This window comes from Xiphophorus maculatus, chromosome 4, assembly GCF_002775205.1.
Source record: "Xiphophorus maculatus strain JP 163 A chromosome 4, X_maculatus-5.0-male, whole genome shotgun sequence".
NCBI lineage: Eukaryota > Metazoa > Chordata > Actinopteri > Cyprinodontiformes > Poeciliidae > Xiphophorus > Xiphophorus maculatus.
In genome coordinates, this window is record NC_036446.1 from 21276581 (window position 1) to 21300807 (window position 24227).

At 35.8% G+C, this 24227-nt stretch overlaps 1 protein-coding gene across 4 annotated transcripts in view; it reads left to right on the forward strand.

Annotated features, from left to right (window-relative positions):
• Nucleotides 1–23140, forward strand: part of LOC102217784 (glypican-6-like) — a 146397-nt gene extending 123257 nt beyond the window's left edge. For all 4 annotated transcript variants that reach the window (XM_023332920.1, XM_023332922.1, XM_005806770.3 and 1 more), the window contains 3 exons: nucleotides 12557–12687; nucleotides 17272–17447; nucleotides 18110–23140. In XM_023332920.1, the coding sequence (XP_023188688.1) occupies nucleotides 12557–12687; nucleotides 17272–17447; nucleotides 18110–18333 (531 nt within the window). In that variant the 3' untranslated portion in view covers nucleotides 18334–23140. The remainder of the gene's footprint in view (nucleotides 1–12556; nucleotides 12688–17271; nucleotides 17448–18109) is intronic.
• Nucleotides 23141–24227: the final 1087 nt, after the last annotated feature.

Here is a 24227-nt window from a genome sequence, read left to right on the forward strand (position 1 = left end):
TTAATAGCACATATGAAGTACTTCTGTTAATCTGTTTAATCTGCAGAATGACCTGAGATAATATGGATGCAGCTAAAAGTGCACAAAGACCATTTTTCCTTTTGTAAATTCACTTTCTTCTATGTCTGTTTACAATAAACAAAAACTGTTTCTATTAAAAAAATACAAAAGTATTCATATCTTTTGAACTTTTTTGACCTTTAGCTAAAGGACATTTTCTTTTAAAATTTGCATAATTTCATGTTTGTCCCTGCCCAAATACATTTGAAATGAAAAGAAAAATGTGATGAGTTTTCTGATATATTTACTAATAGTTAAAATATGTCAAACTGGTTTATGGGAAAGTGAACGCTCTTTTGCTTTAACTAGCTTGTCGATGACTTGGACCTCATTTGCGTAAACATCAAGAGACTCAAGAAAGAAAAAAACAAATCAAGTATATTCCATCAATGTACAAAACTTAACTTTATATAAAAAGATATATATTTCAAGAAAAAGAAGGGTGATCGTTTACATACTGAATTACAAGGTTAGTAAAAAGAATGTAATTTTAAATTTTAAAAAAAGCTGTGGAGATATTAGTGCAAATTTTTCATTTTGCACATCCTACCATGACTGAACCTTGTTTCCAGGAAGCAGTTTATACTAACCAGAGATTTTTTTTTCCCACCTCCACACAACTCAACCACAGCTTTGTGATAAGTGCCCTTTCTGCAGAAATAAAAATGGCCAGTAATGAGGCAGCTGGGCTTTTCCTTCTGCCGTAGCACAGCAGCAGCAGGGCTGGCCTCTCGATTCCATCCTCTTCACTTCTGCAAATCCATCCACAAAACATTTTAATATTCTTAAAGTCATGGCCAGAGAGAGCCAGGCTTCTCAGCTGTTAGCGCTATCTTTCGGTAGTTATTACCTTCACCCTTTGTGTGTTTGTCATAGCTAATTAAAAAAATATACTGCCTTCAACTGCTATGACTAGCAGCAGGCCATTTTTTTCTTTCCAGCGCATCACTTGTGATTACCGTTGATTCGTAAAAGGAAAACATTACATCCAGTAAGATAAAAACTAATAAATTCTTACAAACATCAACCACTCTGATGTCACAATATACAGTGAAAGGGTGCACTTGTTAAGAGAAATGTAATACTGTTCAAATGAATAATTATAAAGTTAAAACTCAACCTACACATCCAGTTTATTTCTATGTGAATTTATTAGTTTAAAACCTTGGATATGGTTTCATGGTTTACTTCTAACTTGGATTTTTGTCATTTATAAACAGCCTTTGGGTATAGCTTTGTACTCTTTATGAGCTACGAAGAAACTATAAACAAAAATTTTGCCTGCCCAATTTCAGTTGTGTTAAGTGTTTATTAGCCCTTCAGTCCCTTGAGCTCCACCACTAATTGCCAATATTTTCCAAGAAAAGGCAGCAGAAATAAATAGGCATGTTCTAATGTAATAGCCTTTCCCTTTTAGTCACTAAATTACCTAACACTTCACTCTTATTGCTATTTTCTAGTTGGCATCCCTTATGTTCTTACTTAAATGCATTATTAATTAGGCTGAATGTGGGGGTGTCTGCAAAGGTTTCAAACTGCCTACAACCTAAGCTAAGCTCATAACCTTAAAGACACTTGTAAATTACTTTTTGTAACTGTGTGGACCTATTTATTTGAAAATATTTAATTATAGTTATTACAAAAATACTTGTTAGAGAGAGTTACAGCCTAGCAAACAGGACACGGATTGCAAAAGCTTCCACTGATGTACAAATCCTACAAAATGTCTTTATCAATAAAAAATTAAAGGAAATTGTAGTTACATATTTTTCTATTTCAGTCTCTTTCTATAATTACTTTCAAGAGAGACTCTATAGACCAGAATGTGGAAAATAAATTATTCAATCCTAACAATAAAGACCAATATTTGAGTAGGAAGGATTCTAATGATAGATGAGAAAAAAATGGATTGATTGATTTTGCATTTGAAGAATTTAATACCATCCTCACTGCATGATTTTGTGCAAACTACTTCTCAGTCCAACGATCCTAAGCAAGATTGCAAACAGCGTAATGGAGGAGCATTGTTGTGATAGTGTGCTGAAGGTAGAATGTTGAACAGAATAGGAGTTTGTTGATGAGACAGAGACCAATTCCAAGTTATCAAGTTACAAAGTCAAATTTCTTTAAAGTTATGTTTGATATATATATATATATATATATATATATATATATATATATATATATATATATATATATATATATATATATATATATATATATATATATATATAAGAACTTAAAGAACTATAAGCAGCAGTTTCTTGACGGTGCTGTAAAATGGCACTATGTGCCTGTAAAAAACACCATACTGCCCATTTCAGGTAGACATTTCTAATGCCCCATGTGTGTTCTTAGACAGATAATTATTCTTGTTACCACAGAAATTTGTTTAGATCAATAACACTTTGCTTTAGTGGGTTTAGCCTCTTCTCTGACTATGGTTAAAGCACAGTACAGTGACAACTGTGCCCTATTGATAGAAACAGGAATACTTACACATAGTCCTGATCATTATTCAGTGGTAAAGCACTTGATATGCTGAGTGAAATGTTCAACATACAGATGTCTGCATTTAATATGGTTAGATCACAACTATCAAGTGTTTAGCTGTGGCTGGTGGGTCTTTGAACTTTGAAAGTCCTAATTGAGATTACTGGACCAATTAACATGCATTGCTGGAGATTGCCCTACTTGCTGTGTGCTATAAATGCTCAACAACTACTTAACTCTTCTAAGAAACAGCTAACTCAGGATGATCGAGATTAGAATAATTTACACTGTCAATGCAAACTTTAATTTGTCCACACAAACAAAGGAAATAAGTGTTTATAAAAACAATCAAATTAATTTCTCTACCTGGGTTGTCTTATCTTTAGTTTCTTTTATTATTTTTTATTATTTAGGTGTTTTCTTCCAGGTTTCTTTAAGGTTTTATTTGATGCAAATCACTGCAATTGAGGAGGCAGATTGTTAGTTTTACTTGGAAGAATATTTTTATTCTAAATGTCCCTGAAAATATTGGTAAATTTATATTTTAGATGCCACTAAGGGATTTACCTTAATCTTTCAATACACAATGACTCAGTTAACCAATATGACTGATCAAAAATATATATTTTTCTTTTCTTTATTCCAATAAGATTGAGTTGTTTTTTTCTTTATGCTGCTGATTTACAATGAATATAGGTAGATAAAACTGACTCGTCAGTTTGAGGATGTTTTTATTATTAATACATAATTGAGTTGTTATTCATTGTCTTAATTGGAATAAAAATGTAAATTCAGAGAGGTTTGCTTTTTGGCTTATGAGAAAATCAACTTATTTTGAATTAAATGACTGTATAGAGTTATGAGATTTTGATTAAGTCCAGCGTAGCCTAATCTTGCAAGACTGTAAACAACAGACGTTATATCATCAGATTTTTTAAAAATATTTAAAGTGGGAGTATTATATATTTTTCAGACACATAGTTCCATTTTGTAGGACAATCAAGTAACTTTACTTTCTGTTGTTATGAAAATGCCTTAAAATCACCCTCTGTCTCTATATGAAGCTGTCAAGGTTTCCAACCTTCCCCATTCAGCACATAATCTCAACAATGTTTCTCTATGATGCCATTTATAACAATTCTTAGGAGCGTTGGACTGAGAAGTAGTTTGTATGATAAGCTCAGCAGATGTTTACTAATTGCTGCTGCTGCTAGTCTGATGGGGAAGGTGTGTTTGTGGGTTGTTCTGTGGTGGCAGGAACTCAGCTGGGAATTGAAGCTACAAGGTGGAGCTTTGGGTGTGAGTATGCAGATACCTCTAATTGGCTGCCACAGAATATTCAAGGACTTCTCTAACATGCATGAAAGAAGCAAAGTAAAACTCCAGGTCTGATTTTAATGAGGGAATAAAATGCTAACAGGATATAAACCTCTAAAAAATCGATTTTGCATAATGTCCTCTCACCTCCGTTTAAAGAGCGGGGCTTCACACTAGCAGACGGCACAATCTTAAGATGCAAATGTGACTGACAGTTCAGACATCTTTCCTGTAAATTAGACATTACCGCATTTATCTCTTTCAAAAGGCAGTAACATATGGAAACTTTAACATTTGGAACAGTCTGCTGCCGACTGACTCCACTTAAGTAGGAATAATGTGCTGGCCATCTGGCTTTATTTAGACCAGATTGGAATCAGCTGTTAGTCTAAATGTACTATAAATATAAATAATATACCTCATTTCCATTATACTGAATAATGCAAATTGCACACACTTTAGGTATGATGATGCTCTAATAGTTTGCATGTTATGGAGAATTCACAACATAAATCCAAACATAAAAATCGGTTAACTACACAGGTCATTCTTGGGTACTTAACAATAGAGAGATACTAAAGATTTATCTTTGATGTAGTGATAAATTTATAAATTTATAAATTTAAAGTGATAAATTAGTTGCTTTTTGTGGGATGTTTATTGCCTCTTGACATTCAGTGAGTCGTGCAGCAATCCAACCAACTGCTGTTATTTTAAAGTGTGCTTCATAAATAAAACTATCTTGACCTCTAACAAACAAAAGTTGGATAATAAACCTGAAAAGTGTGAAATGACTCATTGGGAATTTTATCAGACTCTTCCTCCAGCAGGTAATGATACAAGTTGCTTTGAGATTTTAGTACAGACCATTCAGAGAGCAAGTTCAGGACCATCATATTGTAGAGCTTCTGCTGCAGTGCAGATACGGTGAAAGGAGTATCTGTTTAGCTAGAAACCTTCTGATCTAGACACTCATCATTTTGCACCTAGTGTGGTGTCTCTGTGGGATGCATGTCCATTCCATTTTATAGATAGTGCACCGTGCCTTGCAATATCCATACGCACTTCAGGCTATGTTGTTTATACAAATAATTTCCAAAATAAAATTATACTGTATATGTACTGTATGTATGTTTGGATTTGCCACAAAATTTTTCTTCTTTTACGCTTTCTGTATAAAATCATTCTGCTTGCTGACTCATGGATGTCAGATTCACATTAAAAGCCTGAGCAAAATCTCCTGTTACATCTTGACCTGATCCATACGTTGTTGTCACTGCCAGGTTGCTTTGGGCCATGGTGAGTCAGAGCCACACCACTGTGTTAAAACTAACCAGCTTTGGTTCCTGTGTAATAGGATTACCACATCAAATGTGAGGGCAGCCTCCTGCAGCGGCATCCTATTATTACAGGCCCTTTCATGTCCTGTTAAGACCTGAGGCTTCAGTGTATAGGAGGCTCTTTTAAAAACCTCAAACATAACTAGGACATCATGATGTTTCTTCATGCATGTTGCTCTGTATGTTCACTTGAACCAGGTATGTATAGGTTTGTATGTGTAATCAGGATTGTTTAGACAATTGATAGTACTCGTATGTAAAACTCAGGTAATTTTTTTTATTAAATTACTTTCTCTTGGCTGTTAGGACCGATTTAGAGGTTGCGCCATTACACTTTACAACTGGAGATACCATTAACTGCAACAGAGTCCAGACATATGAAATTCACAATAGTAAACCCAGGCTATTCTGTATAAAAAGCTCTGGATCACCTTTCCTGTATCCATGACAACTTTGTCCGTAAAGATTTCTTACATGTAAACAAAATATATTTTGTCAAAAAACTAAGATTTTTTGACAGTTAATTTTTTTTTGTTGCTGTGGTAAGAAGTAATTTTAAGAAATTAGGAATACAAATGGTCATAAAAAAGATAAAATTTCACATATAATTTACTCACTGAAAACATATTTTTCTATTCACTCATAGATTAGCCCTCCCGCTGTCTTAAGAGTTGGGGTCATTTAGAGCTGGCGAGTTTTTTATTCCGGCAGGGTCACACTGACCCCATGTGCGTTTTTACAAGCTTTTTTGTGTGTGGTTTTGGGAATTGACAGTCTGACTGGACAACTCCCATCCCGCTGTCTGGCTGTGACATTTGCTGCGCTGCTGCTGCTGCTGAGTGTCACGCTAAGACTGTGGAAGGGTTAAATCTTCTACACCTCTAACAATGAAGGTATTTTCTGTTTTTGAAATCAAATAAAATGTCCAGTCCATGTGGAATTAGAAATTTTGTCTCTGTCTCAATACTCTAACTTTGTAAGTACAGATATGTCCGACTATAGTGTTGCAATTCCTGATGAACTTCACAGGTCCTGGTTTGGTTTCCACGGGAGAGTGTGTTTCTGAGGATAGTGATTGGATATTTCAAACTGAGAGACTTTTGGTTTGTGCTGTGCCAGAAATGAATCACTTGCAACTTATTTGTCAAGCAAATAAAAAGGCATTCTATTGCAAGCACAAGGTAGAAGATTACAATAAAAATCATGTCTGTTTATAAATTTCTAATACAGTTCCCTATGCATAAATGAAGTTATTAGTTTTCTGTTATTATGTTTCAACATTTCAAACAGCTTCTGTAGTGAATGAAAATAGCGCAGGTTATTTCACACACTATTGACTGGTTGGTAAAATCATAATATACGTATATTCAACCTACAATTAACTGAAAGGTTCAGAATAAATGCATAATTGTTGAAGGTATTTCTTCCTGCTCCTCCCCACCCTACTTAAACCATGAGTACAATGTGACTGTGACAGTTAGGTTTTAGGTACAAGGCCAATTACTTTTTCACAAAGCGTCAGGATGGCTTGAATGTGTTTTTTCTCTAATAAGTGAAGGTATCGCAAAAGTCCAGTTACATATTTTCTGAGGCTTTCTTTCTCTGATAAAAAAATGTTTTATATTTTGAATTATAGAAGTGTGCAAAGAAAAAATAATCTATAAAACATCTTTAAAGGGAAAAATACTTTTTAAAGCACTATAGATTTACCTTAAGGTACAGTGCAAAATAACCTCGCATCTTACCTTGACAAAAATATCTTTATTAAAGAAGGGATAAAAAAAAAATCCTTTGAGATTCTGTAAAATAAAAATAAAAAAACCTTTGAGGGAAAAATTGTGTTTACTAAAAGCTGTGAATGAAAAAAAAGGAAATTAGGTGAATAAAAACTTGCAATGCCATAATTTGACAAATTAATTTGTGAAGCAATGGGATTATTACTGTGCAACAACACTCTGAAAAGGCAAATACTAAGAAATACAGAATAAAAAATCTGAGACAAAAAGAGAATTAAACAAACAGACGTGGCTTGTAAGCTTTTGTGAGTATTGAAGAAGAAATATGACTTAATATACTGAAACCTTAATGAAATGCTGGAGGCATATTTGGTTACAATATCTTTTAATTCATCTTTGCTTTTCACTCTATTGTAAAGCTTTCTGTCGAGCAGACTGTGTTAGTGGGTGGAGTTGTTGCTCACCCTTACTCTGACCTCTCTTCCTGGGGACCATGCCAGCAATCCTTTGAATCTCTCTACCATGGCAACTGTTTAGTGTAATCTAATGATTCTGAAAAACAGAACCGAACCATTTTTTACATCACAATGCATCCATATTCTGTCAATCCTTAGTGAGACTAATCATTACGAGATTATTCCAAATACATTTGAGCATTAGGACAATTTTAATAAATTTCCATTCTGTGTTTTTCTTTAATTGTGTTGAATTCAATTTCAGTAAAGTTTATTTATGTAGCACAAATTCACAGTCAATATAATCTAACAGCACTTTGCAAAAACAGAAATTTATTCCAATCATACAGACAAATTCAAAGTCCATTACATGGATTCTTGTTTGATCTTAGTTATCTTACAGTTTAATACTGAAATTGCTTTAAAAGTTTGCTATAAAATAAATCCAACCAATTGAATCAAGTCAGTGACCTACAGCAATCCCTCCTTCTGAACAAGCATGTAGCAACAATGTATTCTCTAAAGTTAATGTGTTTAGTGGTAGATCAGTGTTGTGCATATAAACCCTACATAAGCTCAGGTTCAAAGGTTATCTCAGTAAATGTGCATAGTACACCACATAAGATTCTGAGCTAAATCCAAATTCCAGCAGTAATTAGTTCATGTTCTTTCATCATGTTTATATTCAAGTTGATAAACATTATTATCAGTTGTTTTTATCATTAGGGTGTTTTTACATTGATCTCATACTACCTATTTATATTTATTTGTTTTTCTCATATTCTGTGTTCACTTGTGTGAAAAGATCCAGATACATCACTGTACAATGTATGAGGTATTTTGGGCCATTGAAAGCAGTTTTAACACTTGCAATTAGTGTTGTGGTTTGGTTAAAATAAAGAAATTACACAAATGATATGGAGTTTGTGTGATAGATCCACAAGATGTTCATGGCTGAAGACAAGGGGGGTTATTGCCATAACATTTATATCTTCTGCTATAGAGTAACTTTATACATAAAGTGACCAAGGTCACCAGAAAAGTGTAAAAACACATTTGTATTTGCTATTGAAGGTAACAATAGTATTTGCAAATAGTAATTTGGCTTCTCATTCTGCCTTTGGAGTAATGACTTCTTCTTCTCCTAGTGACCTTTCAGCTCATGTCTGTACATGACCGGCTTTACTGAGAATAAAGATACTTTCTCATCATAGTGAGCCAGCATGTCACAGGGTATTTTGCTTTTTACTGGGGTTGATTTGCCCACAAGATTTAATTGAATTCAGTTTTTACATAGTGCTAATTCTCAACAGATATTGTTTAAGGCACTTTACCAAAAACTTAATATGATCGTACAGACAAATTTAAAGCCAATTAGATTTTTATCAAAGGAGTTGTTAGATTTGCAGCAATCCCTCATGTTGAACAAGCCTGTACAAAGGAAACTAACCTGTAAGAGGAAAAATCCCTCAGTAAAACCTGGCTGAGCGGTCATCTGCTATCACCAACTGGGGGATTGAGAAAAGAGAGCATATGCACAAATAATAAAAATGCATAATCACTGATCCAAGAATACTTTCTATGTTAAAGAAAAAGTGGACTGTTATTGACAGATATAGCTTCTTTAGTGGAAACAAGACCTAAACAGATACAGTAACACATACAGTTCAGCCAATTGCTTTAGGATTAAACACTGGAAAACGCTGTCTGGACTTCTATATCAGAGCTTTATGGAGTTGTTAGTTTCTTCAAGCAAATAACTACATGAACAAAACAGCACAAGAAAGCGAATGTCTTAAAATAGACTGAGTCAGTATTCACACTAATTTATTTCTCAAAATGTTATGAATTGCTAATCCAAAATATCAGTCCAGGAATATTTTCACAACAGCCAGCTCTTGTAAATGGTTTGATATACAAAATATATTTAATTTTAAAAAGTAGTTATATAATCTTATATATGCTTCTAAAAACAGAATCAGAGTAGGCATTTAGTCTCCTCGTATATGGATTTACTGAATCAACTGCAGGCTATGCATGCAGCTGTATCCAAGAGAAAACAATGTTGCTGCTGAGTGGGTTATTATCTCAGGCTTCACAGAGATAAACCAATAGCTGCTGTTTTCTCTTATTGCCAAGAAATCGGTCAGTCTACCATCCTGAACTAAATGCTACACTCATGGAGTCCATTTGGAATTGATGACTTGTATTACTAATGCTTTTTTTTAGATTGCTTTGATACATATACATTGAAAATGCAATGTATTCACTATTTGTAGTAACTCTCTTTTTAAATAAGCAAACATACATTATGGTTATAAAATTGTGGATTTGCAAAAATTAGGTGCCAACAATAGCTGACCTAATTTACTCTCTATTACTAATGTAGCACCCTTTGAAATAAGTATTCAATGTGCATGCCACAAAAAATACTAAAACATTTTAGATGCTAATATTGGGCAGAAGAGCTTAAAACTACTAAAATTACTATTTTTCAATAATTCTGAAAGAAACCATCAACATGTAGCTGATAAAAATGTAAAAGTAGGAAAAACCTCACCACTGTTTATAATTGTGGCTTTCTAAAACACTTGAAGATAATTGTATGTCTGATTATAATCTTTTTAAGTCTTCTTGGCATTATTTCTTATCTGTAACAGCAGATGGCTTGGCTAACATCCCAACTTAAGTCCTGTATATTTGTTTAGTTTTGTTTAAATGTACCTTTGTTGATGGTCACAGAAATTTAAAGATGTGTCTAATTTGACAAAAATAATGAAAATTACTGTTGTATTATGCCTATACACCATTCAAACTCAGTGAGAGGAGAAGAAAGCCTTCCAACCTCTGTACATGGCAGCGTAAAGTGGACAACATGAATAATTTATTCTGAAATTCAGCATTAACAAGTGTTAATCTCTTCATTATATTTCATTGAGCATAAATAAAATAGTGTAGGTTTTAAATCCAATTTATAGCAATAACCTGTTGTTGGAAGAATATATGGCAAGAAGAGAAACTATTTACTTCAGTCAGAAAAAAAAAATTAACTTGACTTGGACTTGAAGTGAAAAACCAGAGATTGTACTTGCTCTTGGGAAAATGACATGTCTGTTTTTACATCAGATAACTGTGTGGTGACCCAAACTGGATAACTCTCTGCAAGACATAGTGTGACAAAACAATATTGTGAGATCTGTTGCCATGTGATCTTGGAACAGTCATCCAGAGTCTAGGAAATTAGATTGTTCATCAGTATTTCCTAAATAGTTATGATCATTGTTTGCCATCTTCTCATGCATTATAGGTTAATCTTACTCACCAAGTATGTGTTCTTTAACCTTAAGGTTCATATTCAATCATTACTGAGCTTGTGTGTCAGCAGATTCATCTTCCTGTCACATTAGCAACTCCATCACTTTATGTAGTCTTTCTGTCAACTTAAAGAGAAATGAGAGCTTAAGGTCTTTAGCTTGTGTCACTCACTTGCCAGTATTCAATCAATGAGGCTGTAATAAACAAGAGGGGAAAACTAAAAATGTTAGTTTATCATCTTAAGTTCTACTACAGTGTTTTATAAAGACTTATTAAAAAAAGAAAAAAAGGACACTGTAATCAAAATCACGTGGATCAAAAATTTTAAACATAAAACTCTTTATGCTAAAAGCTCAACTGAACTGAACTTTATAATAAAGGATGCAGATTTTTGGCATTTTCTTTATTCTGGTATTCTGTTTTTCCATACACACGCAAACTCTGCAACATATTTCTATATATGTATGGGTGCGGGCGGCGTGTGCGTGTGTGTGTGTGTGTGTGTGTGTGTGTGTGTGTGTGTGTGTGTGTGTGGCAGCATATTCTGTAGGCTTGATACCTTTCGGTCTGCGCTTTACCCAAGCTTTGAACAATTCAGTACCTGAAATTGGTCTGAGTCCAAAACAATTTACTGGGAGAATTGCAGCACAGCCAAAGGCAATAGAATTTGATGTAAAAGGTTGAGGCCCTCCTACAAGGTTTTTCTCTTCAAAATATACATTGGGACAGTCAGAGAAACGCAGGATGAATTTGCCACCTGTCTAAATTTTCAAGCTCAGTTTGTCACAAACAGCAATACTGTGTCACTTCATATAGTTTATGTGGCTCCATCAGATTATTGGTGTTTCTTTTAATAACTGTTATTATGTAAAGCTTGACTCAAGTATGAAAAAATTAAATTATTAAAGTTGTGCTATATGCAAAATATATTCATTTCAGTGAACTTATACAAAACATTCTCAGCAGAGTTGGATGAATAATATTAATAATTGAATTTAAAAAGTTGATAAAACTCACTAAAAGATTTATTGGAAAATAAATTTGACCCATTAGCTTTTTTATTAAAAAGTCATCTTAGTCATATTCCTCAACGTCTGTCAATGGCTTACTTAAGGTCATTCCACATCTTCTTTTTAGGCTGAGATCTGGTTTTCAGAAGATGAATGTTCTTTACATCAATTCAGTCTCAAAGAAACTATCCTCAAACATTTTTAAAGCTTCTTTTTACGCTAGCATTAACCAAATATCACACCAAAATTAATATTGTAATATTTATTTTAATTTGACCTATCTCTGTTGTTATCTTGAAAATGTGAGTTTTGTATTTGTATTCCTAACGGTTTCTCAAATTGAAAACAAAGAACATAGAAGAAACCAAACATGTTTCAGTGGATGACAATCGTGCTGTCTCTCTTTCCATCCTGTTTGCTGCTCATCCTCTCAAGCGTCTTGTTGAGCCCAGATGGAATCAGTTGGGGGTGACCACTTACTCCAAATATCAGATTTGAAACCTCAAATCTGTCTTGTATGAATCAGAGATGAACCAAATGTGGAAGGAAGTGGACAAAAAGAAGAAAAAAAAAACTCTGTTGTCCATCAGAATTTCTCTGATGATGGAATAAATGAACAGAAGGGCTTGAGCATGTTCACAAATGACTCCAAAATAAAGATTGTTTGTCCCAATCGTACTAATTTATTTGCATTTACTCTTGTCCTTTTTACAGTCAAATCTGTAATTTTATTTAATTGAAGTAAATGATGTACATGTTCTTGATTTCTCATCTTTTAATTGAAATAGAACATCACTATATTTTCTTTCCATTGTTTCGGCCAATGGCAGGTGATTGACATCAAAGAGAAGTTAAAGGAGTCCAAGAAGTTCTGGTCCAAATTGCCAGATGACATCTGTGCCGAAGGCAAACTGACAGAGTCTGACGAGGAACAGTGCTGGAACAGCCACACAAAGGGCAGGTGAGGACTCGACAGCTCCAACTAAAGTCACCCCACTCTCCTGTTATCACATTTTGCCTGCCAGGGATTAAAATAACCACATTCTGTTCAAAGATTATCAGTCTCTCTGAAACTACAATGGTTAGCAGTGATATGGAGAACTTGTGCTGTGCATAATCTCCGAGGCTCTAATACTCGAAGGACTGTGGAGCTTCAAAAACCTCTTGTCGCCAGAGCAGCTTGTAAAGTAACCCTGAGACTGACAGTTGATTGGTCAGAAAGTAGCTCTTTCCGACAGTGAACTGGAGATGCTGGCAGGGAACGCGAATCACTCCATCGTTTCCATCCTTTCCAAGCAGCAAAATTACCAGATGGTGCGATAAAAGATATATGCTGGTGCCAGTGCCATTTTAAGCACTGCTCTAAATCTGGTTGTTAAATTGATAATGAAGTACCAGTCTGGCTATCAAGGATTCTTTATTAAATAGCTACCATGTTCTCTAAATAGAGATCAATGGTTACATACATACAAGTAATAAATTGATCAACTTAATAGGAAATTATGAGGAAGAGTTAACACATACTGCATTAATAGCAAATGCAGAAGCATTATTAGTTAGGGTGATGGTGGTGAAAACAAAGTCCCCCACCAAATGGGCCAAAAACAAACTGTAGGTTGTGAAGTGACCTAATCAAAGTCAGGACATGACTCCAGTGAAGATGTTGGGTATGACAACCAATGGGCTGATTAGCCTTCAACCCTCATGCAGCATGAATAGTTATTGAAATATTACTTTTAGTGCATCACTCTTTGAAAAAATAATTGCATCATATTTTGGCCTTCCAACATGTTAAAGGTTCCCTTTTGTGAAGAATGTCCAAAATAATTAAACAAAACCTAATTATACACACAAGGTCTTTCTGATTTACTCCTCTGTAAATAAATATAACAGGTCTAATGCTGTTAGTCATTTTTGAGACTCACCAGCCATGAACACATTTCTCAGTACATCCACTGTGTAGGTACTTCTTTTGGTGATAAAGCCATTTTAGACTCTAACACAAACAATTGGGAGAATGTTGAGAGATCCATTTTAATTTTGACTAATAATGCGACTTATTTTATAATTAGGTTCTGGCTTGTTGCCATGCCCTTTTTACGCTTCTGAGTTTGCATCTCAAGACAGGACAGAAAAAATATTAACCTCCTAATACTTTTCCTCTAGCTGTGGAAAGCTGAAAAGAAATAAGGAGCTTATTTGACAACACACAATGAATGTGAGATGTGATTCAATTCAAGCTGTTTGCGAGTAGACAAGCAGGTAGGCACACAAAGAAGTTGTTTCAGAGTATCTAGGGCACAGACAGAGCAGCAAGGTAAGTAAAAAAGCTTCACAGAAAACAAAGGAAATAAAAACCTTTTTCACAAGATCTAGACACAAGTAGGATTTTCACTGGTGTGTCATGGCTGGCAGGGAATAACATTGTGGCAAATATTGGAGAGGAGATGGGGAACAAAATAAAAACGTTTCAGCTCAAGCAAACGGCTGCACCAAAGGGATCCAAGAATCCAGGACTGTTTCTATATGGGAATTATTTTCAATAAAAAGGCATAAGTTGTGAATCATGGATGGAAGGACAACTTTCACTGCAAATGTTGCAGTGAAAGTCTGTGTATCAGAAGTCATTAAAGCTATCTGTAGGGAAGAAAGCTGAATTCTCTCACTTATTTGATAAACAGGAGCATCCTTGTTCTGTTTCTCTGCTAGAACATGGTTATGTCTAGAGGTCCAAAGTAAAGTCAATTTAGTTTCTCCACAGAAGCCCTGGGAGTGATGAAGACCATTTTAAACAGGAGGAGTAATGACCTTGTTTATTCTGTGCAGGGAGCTATTTGGGTTTATAAAGAGGCCTGAAAAGATTTCCACAACAGGAATATTTTTCTAGGAAGCAGAGTAGTTATATTCTCTCTCTCTCTGTATATATATATATATATATATATATATATATATATATATATATATATATATATAATATCTATGGCAGGAATTAGATCACACAAAGTGATAGAAATATAGGCCACAAATTGCACTCAATGGCTTAAATGAGTTTAAGACTTAAACTAAGAAATGTAGTTCTCTCCATGGCATTTTTGTTCCAAGGCAGAACTTAAACACAACCCCCAAGGATTGTGTATCATTAACCAATTTTAGGTTTTAAAATAGCAACAGCTGAGTAAGAGCGCAGATACAGCTGATGTGCCTCTGCTCTCCTGAAAAGGCAAGTAAATATGGAAGTCTGTGTTGGCAATATTTATTTAAAGTTTACAGTTACACCTTACTGTGAGGTTTGAGTGACTCGGTTATAATGTGATGTCGCAGTGACAGAATTCTCAGCTATGGCTTTAGTGCTTAAAATCATGGCTTTTGCAGGAACCCAACCACTCTAAACCCCCCACCTGAATGCACCTTGAGTTATAGTCAGTCCACTTTTAAATCATAGCTTGTATGAAACAATGTGACTGTGAGCTGATTGTTTAACTTCACTGCAATTAACTGCAGTCTGGACTCCTCTGTTGTGGTAGATCCTTAAATTGCAGGAACACTCCAGCAGAGGAGGATCCATTTAGCGTTATACAAATTTCTCGATTTTGGAACTCACTATGGAAATGCACAAGTAGATACAAAAGTTTCCATGAAATTAAGTTTTAGGCTTAAAGCATTTCAGAATATATAAACAAAGCACACCTACGAACTGAGAGTTTGTTGTAGAATAAAAAAAAACTAAATATACCAGGGGCTCAGATCACCCTAAAGCAGCTACTACATAATGGCAATACAAACTTTATAAATTAACAGTTAACTACTCGAGAGCAGAGATAATTAGGGCCAGCTGAGCTCTCTTAGGGCCAAAAAATTTAAGTTGTCTTTTTCTCCAAATTGTTTATAGATACACATCTAATGACTTTGGGTAGTCTGGGGTCACCAATTCATAGTAGTTTATTTTTTTCTATCCTCAATCCACTCCTAAAGTCCTGAACTCTTCAGAGGTCTCCACTACACTGCTTTAGCCTCTGGTGGAGAAGCATTAAAACCTGATTACATCCCAGGCCCTAACAGGAAGATTAAAGACTCCCTTTAACTCATTAGCAAAACCAACAGAAGACCACTATTTGATGCCCTGATGGGCAAATAAGCCTCAGCCCATGCCCTCCTACTTGATAAACCAACAATGTATCCAAAGTAAAGGTGGTTTCGTTCTGAATCAACAAGGACATTTGAGAAAGAAAGCCCTGATTCACCGTTGTTCCAAAAAGAGGAGTGAGGATCAGGAAAGTAAGCATTTCCTATGCCAGATTTAAAAGCAGCTGTATAGTGTGAACAAACTTTTGAGTGGACTGTGAGCTGAATGTTATTAGTGCTTGGACATTTTCTGCTTATTGAGATAACTGGGCTTGTGTTGTGACAGTGCTTTGATGTCGTGATTGGAGCTCTTGGTCATGCTATCTTAACTGAATATTTGGCTTTATGTGTACAGACTAAATCAATCCAGAAGCCATTTTTATCTACAAGTCCACTGAGTCTGTCATTATTGCTGGGCCGTTCTGTCACAAGGGTACCCTCCTTTGAGCTGACAATAAGTTTATGAACGACTAAAGACACTTAAGGTGTTTGTTTAGCTAAAAGAGAGAATAAAGGCTGAAAGATGAGCTGAGTGATTTGAACAGCGTGTGTGGGGAAATGGAAACAACATCCAGTCAGACAACCCCTCCAGGCATTCAGGTTGATTAATAACTGGAGCAGCTGTGAAGAATCAAGAGTACAGAGGGAGCAGTTGTGTTAGTAAAACTCATCAAATACACAGATACACACGCCCACACACCCCTACCGCTTTGCTCACAAGTTTTGAAATGGACAGGGATCCAGGCTTTGTGATGGTCATTCCAAGACATTGACTTTATTGTCCTTAAGCCACTTTGTAACAAATTCTTCCAGTATGATTAATCTCATTGTCCGTGTGGAAGTTTTATCTACGCCAAAGTTTTATCTACCTTGCTGATGTGTTTCAATATTTCACCATAATGTTCTTTTCATCTGATGTCATCTATTTTGTGATATACACCAGCCCTTGCTGCAGCAAAACACCCACACAGCATGATGGCTTTAATTGTGTGTAATTATGTGGACAGGTCAACAGCTCACCTTCAGGTATCTGGAAATTTTACCCCAGGATTTGGACTTGTTCAGGTTCATAATCCTCTTCTTTATAGCTTGACTTTCTTTTAATATTTCTCTGATGTCACACAATGAAGCAGTGCCTAAAGTCTACTTTAAAACACAAAGAGGTACCTTTAAAATCTTACACAATGAAATAATGGTAAAATTATCTCAAAGTTTTCTTGCTCATTATTCTGCCATTAAGCAAAAAGAAACAATTATGACAATGACCTGAAACAGGAATTTCAGTCACATTAGTTAATAAATTGTCTTTTTACAGCCTGTATGTTCAGTCATTTACAATATATTAGAATACATGTCCCGATGAGTCTTGTTAATAACAACCTTTGAGCAGGTATTAAACATACTTGTTTCTCTTTGGTTCCAGATATTTCCCTGAAGTGGTAAAGGAGGGCCTCACCAACCAGGTGAACAATCCAGAAGTGATTTTGGATATCACCCGACCGGACACATTGATTCGGCAGCAGATCATGGCTCTACGAGTCATGACCAACAAGCTAAAGAATGCCTACAATGGAAATGACATCTCCTTCCAGGACTCCAGTAAGTCCTCAGATATCTCCATAATGTTTTGTTTATGCAGCTGCGGAACAAAATCGAAAAGCCCTGTTCCATTTCTTTCTCTCCCTGCATGTTAGTTTTGATTTGGACACACACCACAAACACTCTCAGAGATACACAAACTATAGAAACAAGATCTCATTTGTCATTCATGTTGGAACTTGTCACCAACGGCAGAGGATGTTCAGAGCATCTCTGAGGCAAGACAGACATTATTAGGAGAATAAATAGCTCTAGGTGTGAAGAAACAACATATGATAGACAGACAGGCCCATGTTTAGGAAGATGTACATCCCAAATGCTGTCGTGACAGAAACAATCATGTTTGAATCTGTGGATCTGGTAGAGCTGACAAGATGGGAACAATGCTATGAGCCCCCTCCAAAATGTGTCTGTATTAAAACTGACAATAAATTTAGTTTTTCTTATCTTTTGCAGTATTCAAATGAAATAGATTGTGAAATGAACTAATGTGTCATAGAAAAATCATGAAATATTATTCTATGGTTTCTGAAACTGAGTTCAGTCTTAATAGCATCACTTATATTCATTAAGTACTTATAATGCCAGACCTTGTCATACAGGCTGCATGCAACACCATTTATGATGTTTACATTTAAATGAGTGTAATTTTCTTGCTGCAGGTGACGAGGGCAGTAGCTCAGGAAGTGGCAGCGGCTGCTCTGACGGCTGTACGACAGAGTTCGTTTTTGTAGGAACAGAAGCTCCCGTGATTAGAGCCGACAGAAGTGACGAACGGGCTGCAGCTGCTGCTGCGGGCCAGTCGCTCTCCTGTGGACCCTCCACCATCCTGGTGATGGCTGCCCTCACACTCCCACTCTGGGCAGTACAGACTCAATGGAGATAATACAGTGTGGCCTGATCATTGACTCTTATACTGTTAAGTAACAGTATGTCTTACAGCAAGTTATACTGCTGTTCCCTCACTGGACATGTAGAACCTCCCGGAAACATGTCTAGAATGACTGACTGTATGGTGTGGTAGGGTTGGAAGTGAGTGCAGCGCTGAATCCTGCTTGTCCCCCAAAGAATGCTCGGTGCCATCAGTGAACCAGCTTTTACCATCTCTGAAAAAATGAAAATGTGGTGTTTTCTCATCATTCTAAAGTGAGCTTCAAAAAACATGCTTCTCGTTTAGGAAACAAAACTATCTTATGGTGGTTCTATCAGTGATTTTCCAAAAAGGGAAACCCTTTATTTCTTTTCCTTTGTGTGATGAAGTGAAAAGAAGAAAAAACGCTGTTTTTATCTTATTAGTTCTCTTTCCCTCAGACAAAATCAGAAAAAGTTTTGGTGTGCATGCATGGATGTGATGTAAACAGACAAGACATTGTTTTGTTCTGCTTTTCTTTATTTATTCAGATTTTATTTTGTGTTTCCAGGCTCCATAGTTTTAGGTTTGTTTGCACAGAACCGTACAGCCCGAACAGTTCACTCGGTTTCCTCTTTGGCCACATCATTGTGTCTTACAGCCACCTTGTTATTGCACATTTGATTATCTTTACGAAAGTGCTGAAGTGCTGCACTAAGGGTACTACTTTGCACAGATAATTGTATCGGCTTGTTTATTAAGCTGCAACAGGCACCCATCATATAGAGAAAAAAAGATTTATATTTTCAGATCATTTAAACTGGTTGTATTGTTCTTTAAGTGGGTACAGTATGTAGTTAACAGGATTGTACTTTAATGTAATTCTACTGGTATAGGTTAAAGTTACATCTTTATAAAGATATATGTTTTCTTTCATTTTACGTTACAACAATGTTTTAGCAACAATATCAAGCCATTATACTACAAATGCCTGCTAAGATTGTCAAACTACCTGATTTATTCTCTTTTTCCAGAGTCATTAACATGCACTAACACATTTATTTTTACCCTCGGAAGACTGCAACAAAACGTAAATTTCATTTATTTCCCCGGATTTCTCTTATATAATTATGCACATTGCAGAAATTAGCATGTTTTTTGTTTGACCGGCAATAGCAAACCCTGGAACCTTGCAGCCTTTTGCAAGTGGTCATGTACTTTAACATGGCATGTACAATGTCACCTCCAAAGGTAGAGGACTGTCAAGGTTAGAGGGCTCTGAGAACTCAAAGAACTGGGGTTACTATACATACCCTTCAGTCCGTCTCCTACAGGCTTTGACCTTTAACAGGCTGTAGAGGCTTAGTGTGCAAAGCAAATAACCTGCGCTCCAGAAACACAGCGCCTGAGACCCCCGGTCATACAGAAAAGGTTAGCCTTAGAAAGTTTTGCAGGCCTGCTGCTAAAATTAACAATGGAAGAACTGTTCAAAAGTGTTGCACAAAAGATGAAAAATGTCATGCTCACGTGTGTTTCTGCAGGATCCAAAACCAGCCAGGTCATGAACACTTAAACTGTTTCCACATTACAAATGTCCCTTATCACAGCAGGGACCTCTCCAAATGCATCACTGTAACAAATTAACAGCTCCTCTGAGTGTCTCACAGAGGCCATGTTTGTCCTGTAGCACAGGAAGACGAGCATGGGACAAACACGTTTTCCCCTCACACAAAGTAAATGCAGGATGAGAATGAAAAAAATGGCATCAAGCACAAAGTTTATGCCAGCATCACAGCTGATTGCACTCAGAGCACCAGAAGGGAAATCTGTCCTCAGTGTGCTCTGGTGACTCACAACTGAGGCCCCTAGAGCCGCAGGAAGCTCCTACCACACACTAGTTGACCTCTATGACCTCACTCATCGCAAAAACCTATTTAGGAGAAGGTGACTGAATAGCACCCTCCCACCAAAACCAGCATGGCATGATTAAAGCACCGATGCGTAAACCTTAATTGTAGAATGCAACAGGCGAAGGCCTGAGGACAGACATTGCAGTGATTAACATAAGGCCCTCCTTAATGTCAAACTGTCCAGAAGTAAATCAGTGCTAGGAAAGACGAAAATCCTATTCCTACTGAACTGCTACTGAAGCCTTTTTGGGGGGGGGGAATTTAAATAGACTAGCCAAATTAAACTGGTAAAATACCAAGAAATCTAAATGGTTCAGTAGATGGTTAAATAAAAATTTGGGATATTGAGAAATTCCAATTTTCTGAAAGATGAAAAACAATAAAGGGGGCAGGGTATTTAGACATGTACTCAACAGTTTGTTCTTCAATAGTTTTTATTTTGGATCATCATATCTATTTTATTTGTTACTATACATACACCTTCCTGCATTTCAAGCATGCTACTCAAAAAGTTGGGATAATTTAGGTTGTTGATGGACAAGTTCTTTGTTTCGAGAAAGGATGTAACCAGCTTTGGTGCTAAAATGGCAAAAGAAAATCATTTGAAAGACAAATGTAAAAGTGAAAATTAAGTTACAAATAGTTATGGAAGCAATCGTAATGCCATTATGAAAAGATGGGCAGCTAGAGGACTAAGAGGCCTGTGTACATGGCTCACATGCTTTACCACTGGCAGGTTTGATAAATGTTACCAGTCCCCTTTTGTAAACCCGAAGGACACATCGCTGTTTTTCTGATACATATTATGTTTCCGTCTAAAATGTTATGTGTAGTTTTCTACTGAAGAGTGTTGTGATGCTGGAGTTTTAGGCTATTTTTTATTTGCAAGTTCAAATATTGACACATAGCAGTATTTATTAAATATCCTTTGAATTTTCTTAAAACTTACATACTTTTGGTTAGCCAGTGAATGAATATAAAATGGATTGTGAGTCACACACACTTTTTAGTAATTTATGGCTTCCAGAGATGGAGAGAAGTGGTAGTCTTAAGCACTTTCTAACCAATAGATGTCTAATCTAGGAATCTAATGGGAATAAAAAGATGTGGTGCATGAGGGACAAGATGCGCCCACATCTGCTCCACCAATGTTATTGGAGCATGAGGAAGAGGAGGCCACCTTCAGCTCTTTGGTCTTGTTATTCCTGTACAGTTTCCACTGGGTCAGTGAATCCAGTTTGATTGACTGAACATTTCATGGAAATTTCAGTGAACAGTATAAGGGTGACTTAGCAAGCCCCTTACAATGACAGAGCCTGAAAACCTTACACATAAACACATCTGACCCACCTCTCAAACTCTAAAATAGTTTCTATGCAGAAGTTGGTGCTGGAAATTGCACTACACTTTGATGAGGAATAAGGTCCCACCATCTAGCTGTGTTAGGCGTTGGTAACAGCAACCAATCTGAAATTCTTTATAAAAAGAAAATACCGGCTAATGGTTTTTTATTTGGTCAGAGTGATGAGAAACATCCATCGGAAAGTCTTGTAAGTATGCTGATTGTTGAGTCCGCTGTGATGTTTAAAACTGAATTTTTTTTACTTGACTATAACAGGAACATTTTTTCTTTTGATGAACGATCTAATGAAAAGGCCTGAGTTGTTTTTTAATCTGTTTTGCTGGTAATGCGCAAACTTTTTGTTATTTTATTATCACTTTTTTAAAGTTTCGCAGTGTTCACTAAGGCAGAGAGAGCAGGGAGAAACACCACTAGCTTTACAGGAATCCATTACATTGATGACTTTATGCTTGGCGAATGAAAGTAACATTGATCTGTACTATTCACATGGTGATATCATTTAGTCAATAACAAATTTAGTTTTAAATTATAAACAAAAAAGATAGCCGAGGCAGGTATCTTTGAGTGAGACCCTGAAGCGACAAAGCACAAACTAAAAAGTGTTGTGATGCTGAAGATTTAGGTTATTTGAAATATCCAAGGCAGTATTGCAAAAAAAAAGAAAAAGGTTTTTTCCGTAAATTTCCTGTACATTTTCTTAAAATGTCCCTTCTCGATAACAAAGGCAGAAAGTCAGCAGATTGGCGTCAGATACTTGTTTTGTTTGAGCCTCAGCAGGTATGTTTTTTCACAGCTCAGAAACACAGTAAACATCTGCAGCCACACAAAGGTTGAAGGCACCTATTAGAGCCTCTGCTAGAGCTGTGATTGCATCAGAGCTGTGGATGAGTGAGGATAATGCAGGGCTTTGCTGGTGTTGCTGAAAACACAGCAGAAAAAGTGCACAGCAGAAAAGAATTTCTTAAAGCCTGGTTCTGTTTTTCCAAAGTGCTTGTATCTAGAAAGGGATGCTGGTAACTGGTCCTCTCTGATAATGATGAAATAAACTGTTGCTATTCTCCAATACCGTATTTATTCCTATCACTCCTGACAAGCTGCAAGACCATTCTAGTCAGAAATACAAAATCACTCTTTGAAATGATGCAGTGACGGTCTATATTTACACATGAGCCATAAAGAAATCAATTAGCTTCTTGAATTATTTTAGCCATTGAAAAAAAGGGGGAAAAAAATCTGAATTTCTCATTTATTTTTTTTACTAAATGTTTAGAACACAATTTGTTATGCAAGGTCTTTTCATTTTGTCGTGAATCATTTGCTGCACTTTTGCTAAACATAATGCTCTGAGTGTGGTACTGTTGTGACTTGCGAAAATTAATGACTAAGGAGCACATTACGATTTTTTGAAGCTGTTCAGTGCACGCTGTTTAAAGTGTTTTGGGGGAACTGAAGTTGATGGTTATACAAGCAGACATGCCTTACCATTTTTTAAAAGACTAAAATGGATTGCTTATTCGGCTTTTGTTACACATTCTTGTATACAGAAAATATTACAATGGTAATAATAAACATTTTATTAAAAAACACATTTCCCTGCCTTTTTACTGTGTTATGCATCAGAATTTAAAACTTCTTGTAGAAATCTTGTATTTTAATTGTTCAAGCTCTTAGCTTAACATACATTTATGCATTTGGTCTTTAAATGTACAAAATGCTTTCCAAGATCAAATGTTATCATTAAAGCCATTAACTGATTTGTCAGTAATGTAAAAAAAGTAAATTGTTTCCTAGAAATATTCCACGCTTCTGAACTAGGAATCTTCTCTAAATGCTTTTCTCAATGTCCTTCAGGAACCATAGTTTTAAACAAAACACTTCTCCAAAAGACGAGAAGCAAACAGCCTTGGTTTGTCAAGTTATTTAGATGACAGATTGTATCTGTAAAAGTTCCCCAAAAGTTGGCCTTGCTAAGAATTTTGTTAAAATTGTTGACTTTACTTTGTCTTAATAAGAAAATTGGAAAGCTTGGAAAAAAATTCACAATTAGCAGCAATTTTAAATACAAATTAAGTGTGAACCTATTTTTTCTTTGGTGTAGTTATATTAGTTTCTTGCTTGAAAGGTTATTGTGTAAAGAGTCTAAGATAGGTATTGTGGCCAACATGATATCTTGTTGACATTTTTTAATTAGGGAAGTGATGTCTAAAGAAGTTGTCTTGGGAAACAAATATATTTGGCTAAGATGACACAGTTTTCACATAAGCCAAAATCTTCTTCTGAGCAGTTGATCAGTGCCAAGTGATGACTCCTGCTCTGGCAGCACATACTGTCAAGGAGATAAGCTGAGCTGGGAGACACAAATTAAACTGTAAAATCTATTAAGAACGAGATTCAATTATTTCAGACAGGAGTGATCAACCTTAAGATCTGTTCACATTAGATACATTTTACTACGGACAAGTTGTGCAGCACACTTGGAGGGGTGCTTGAAAGAGCTTCACTTTGGATCACTTATGCAAACATTCAGACGGTTTTGCTTTAAGCAACCGGTACACCTTACCAATTTAAGATTAACCTTTAGTAGACACAACTGCTGATTGTGCAGAACCCAGCTACCTCTAAATTTAAGAAAACCATAGGGGAGACTTGAAATGAGC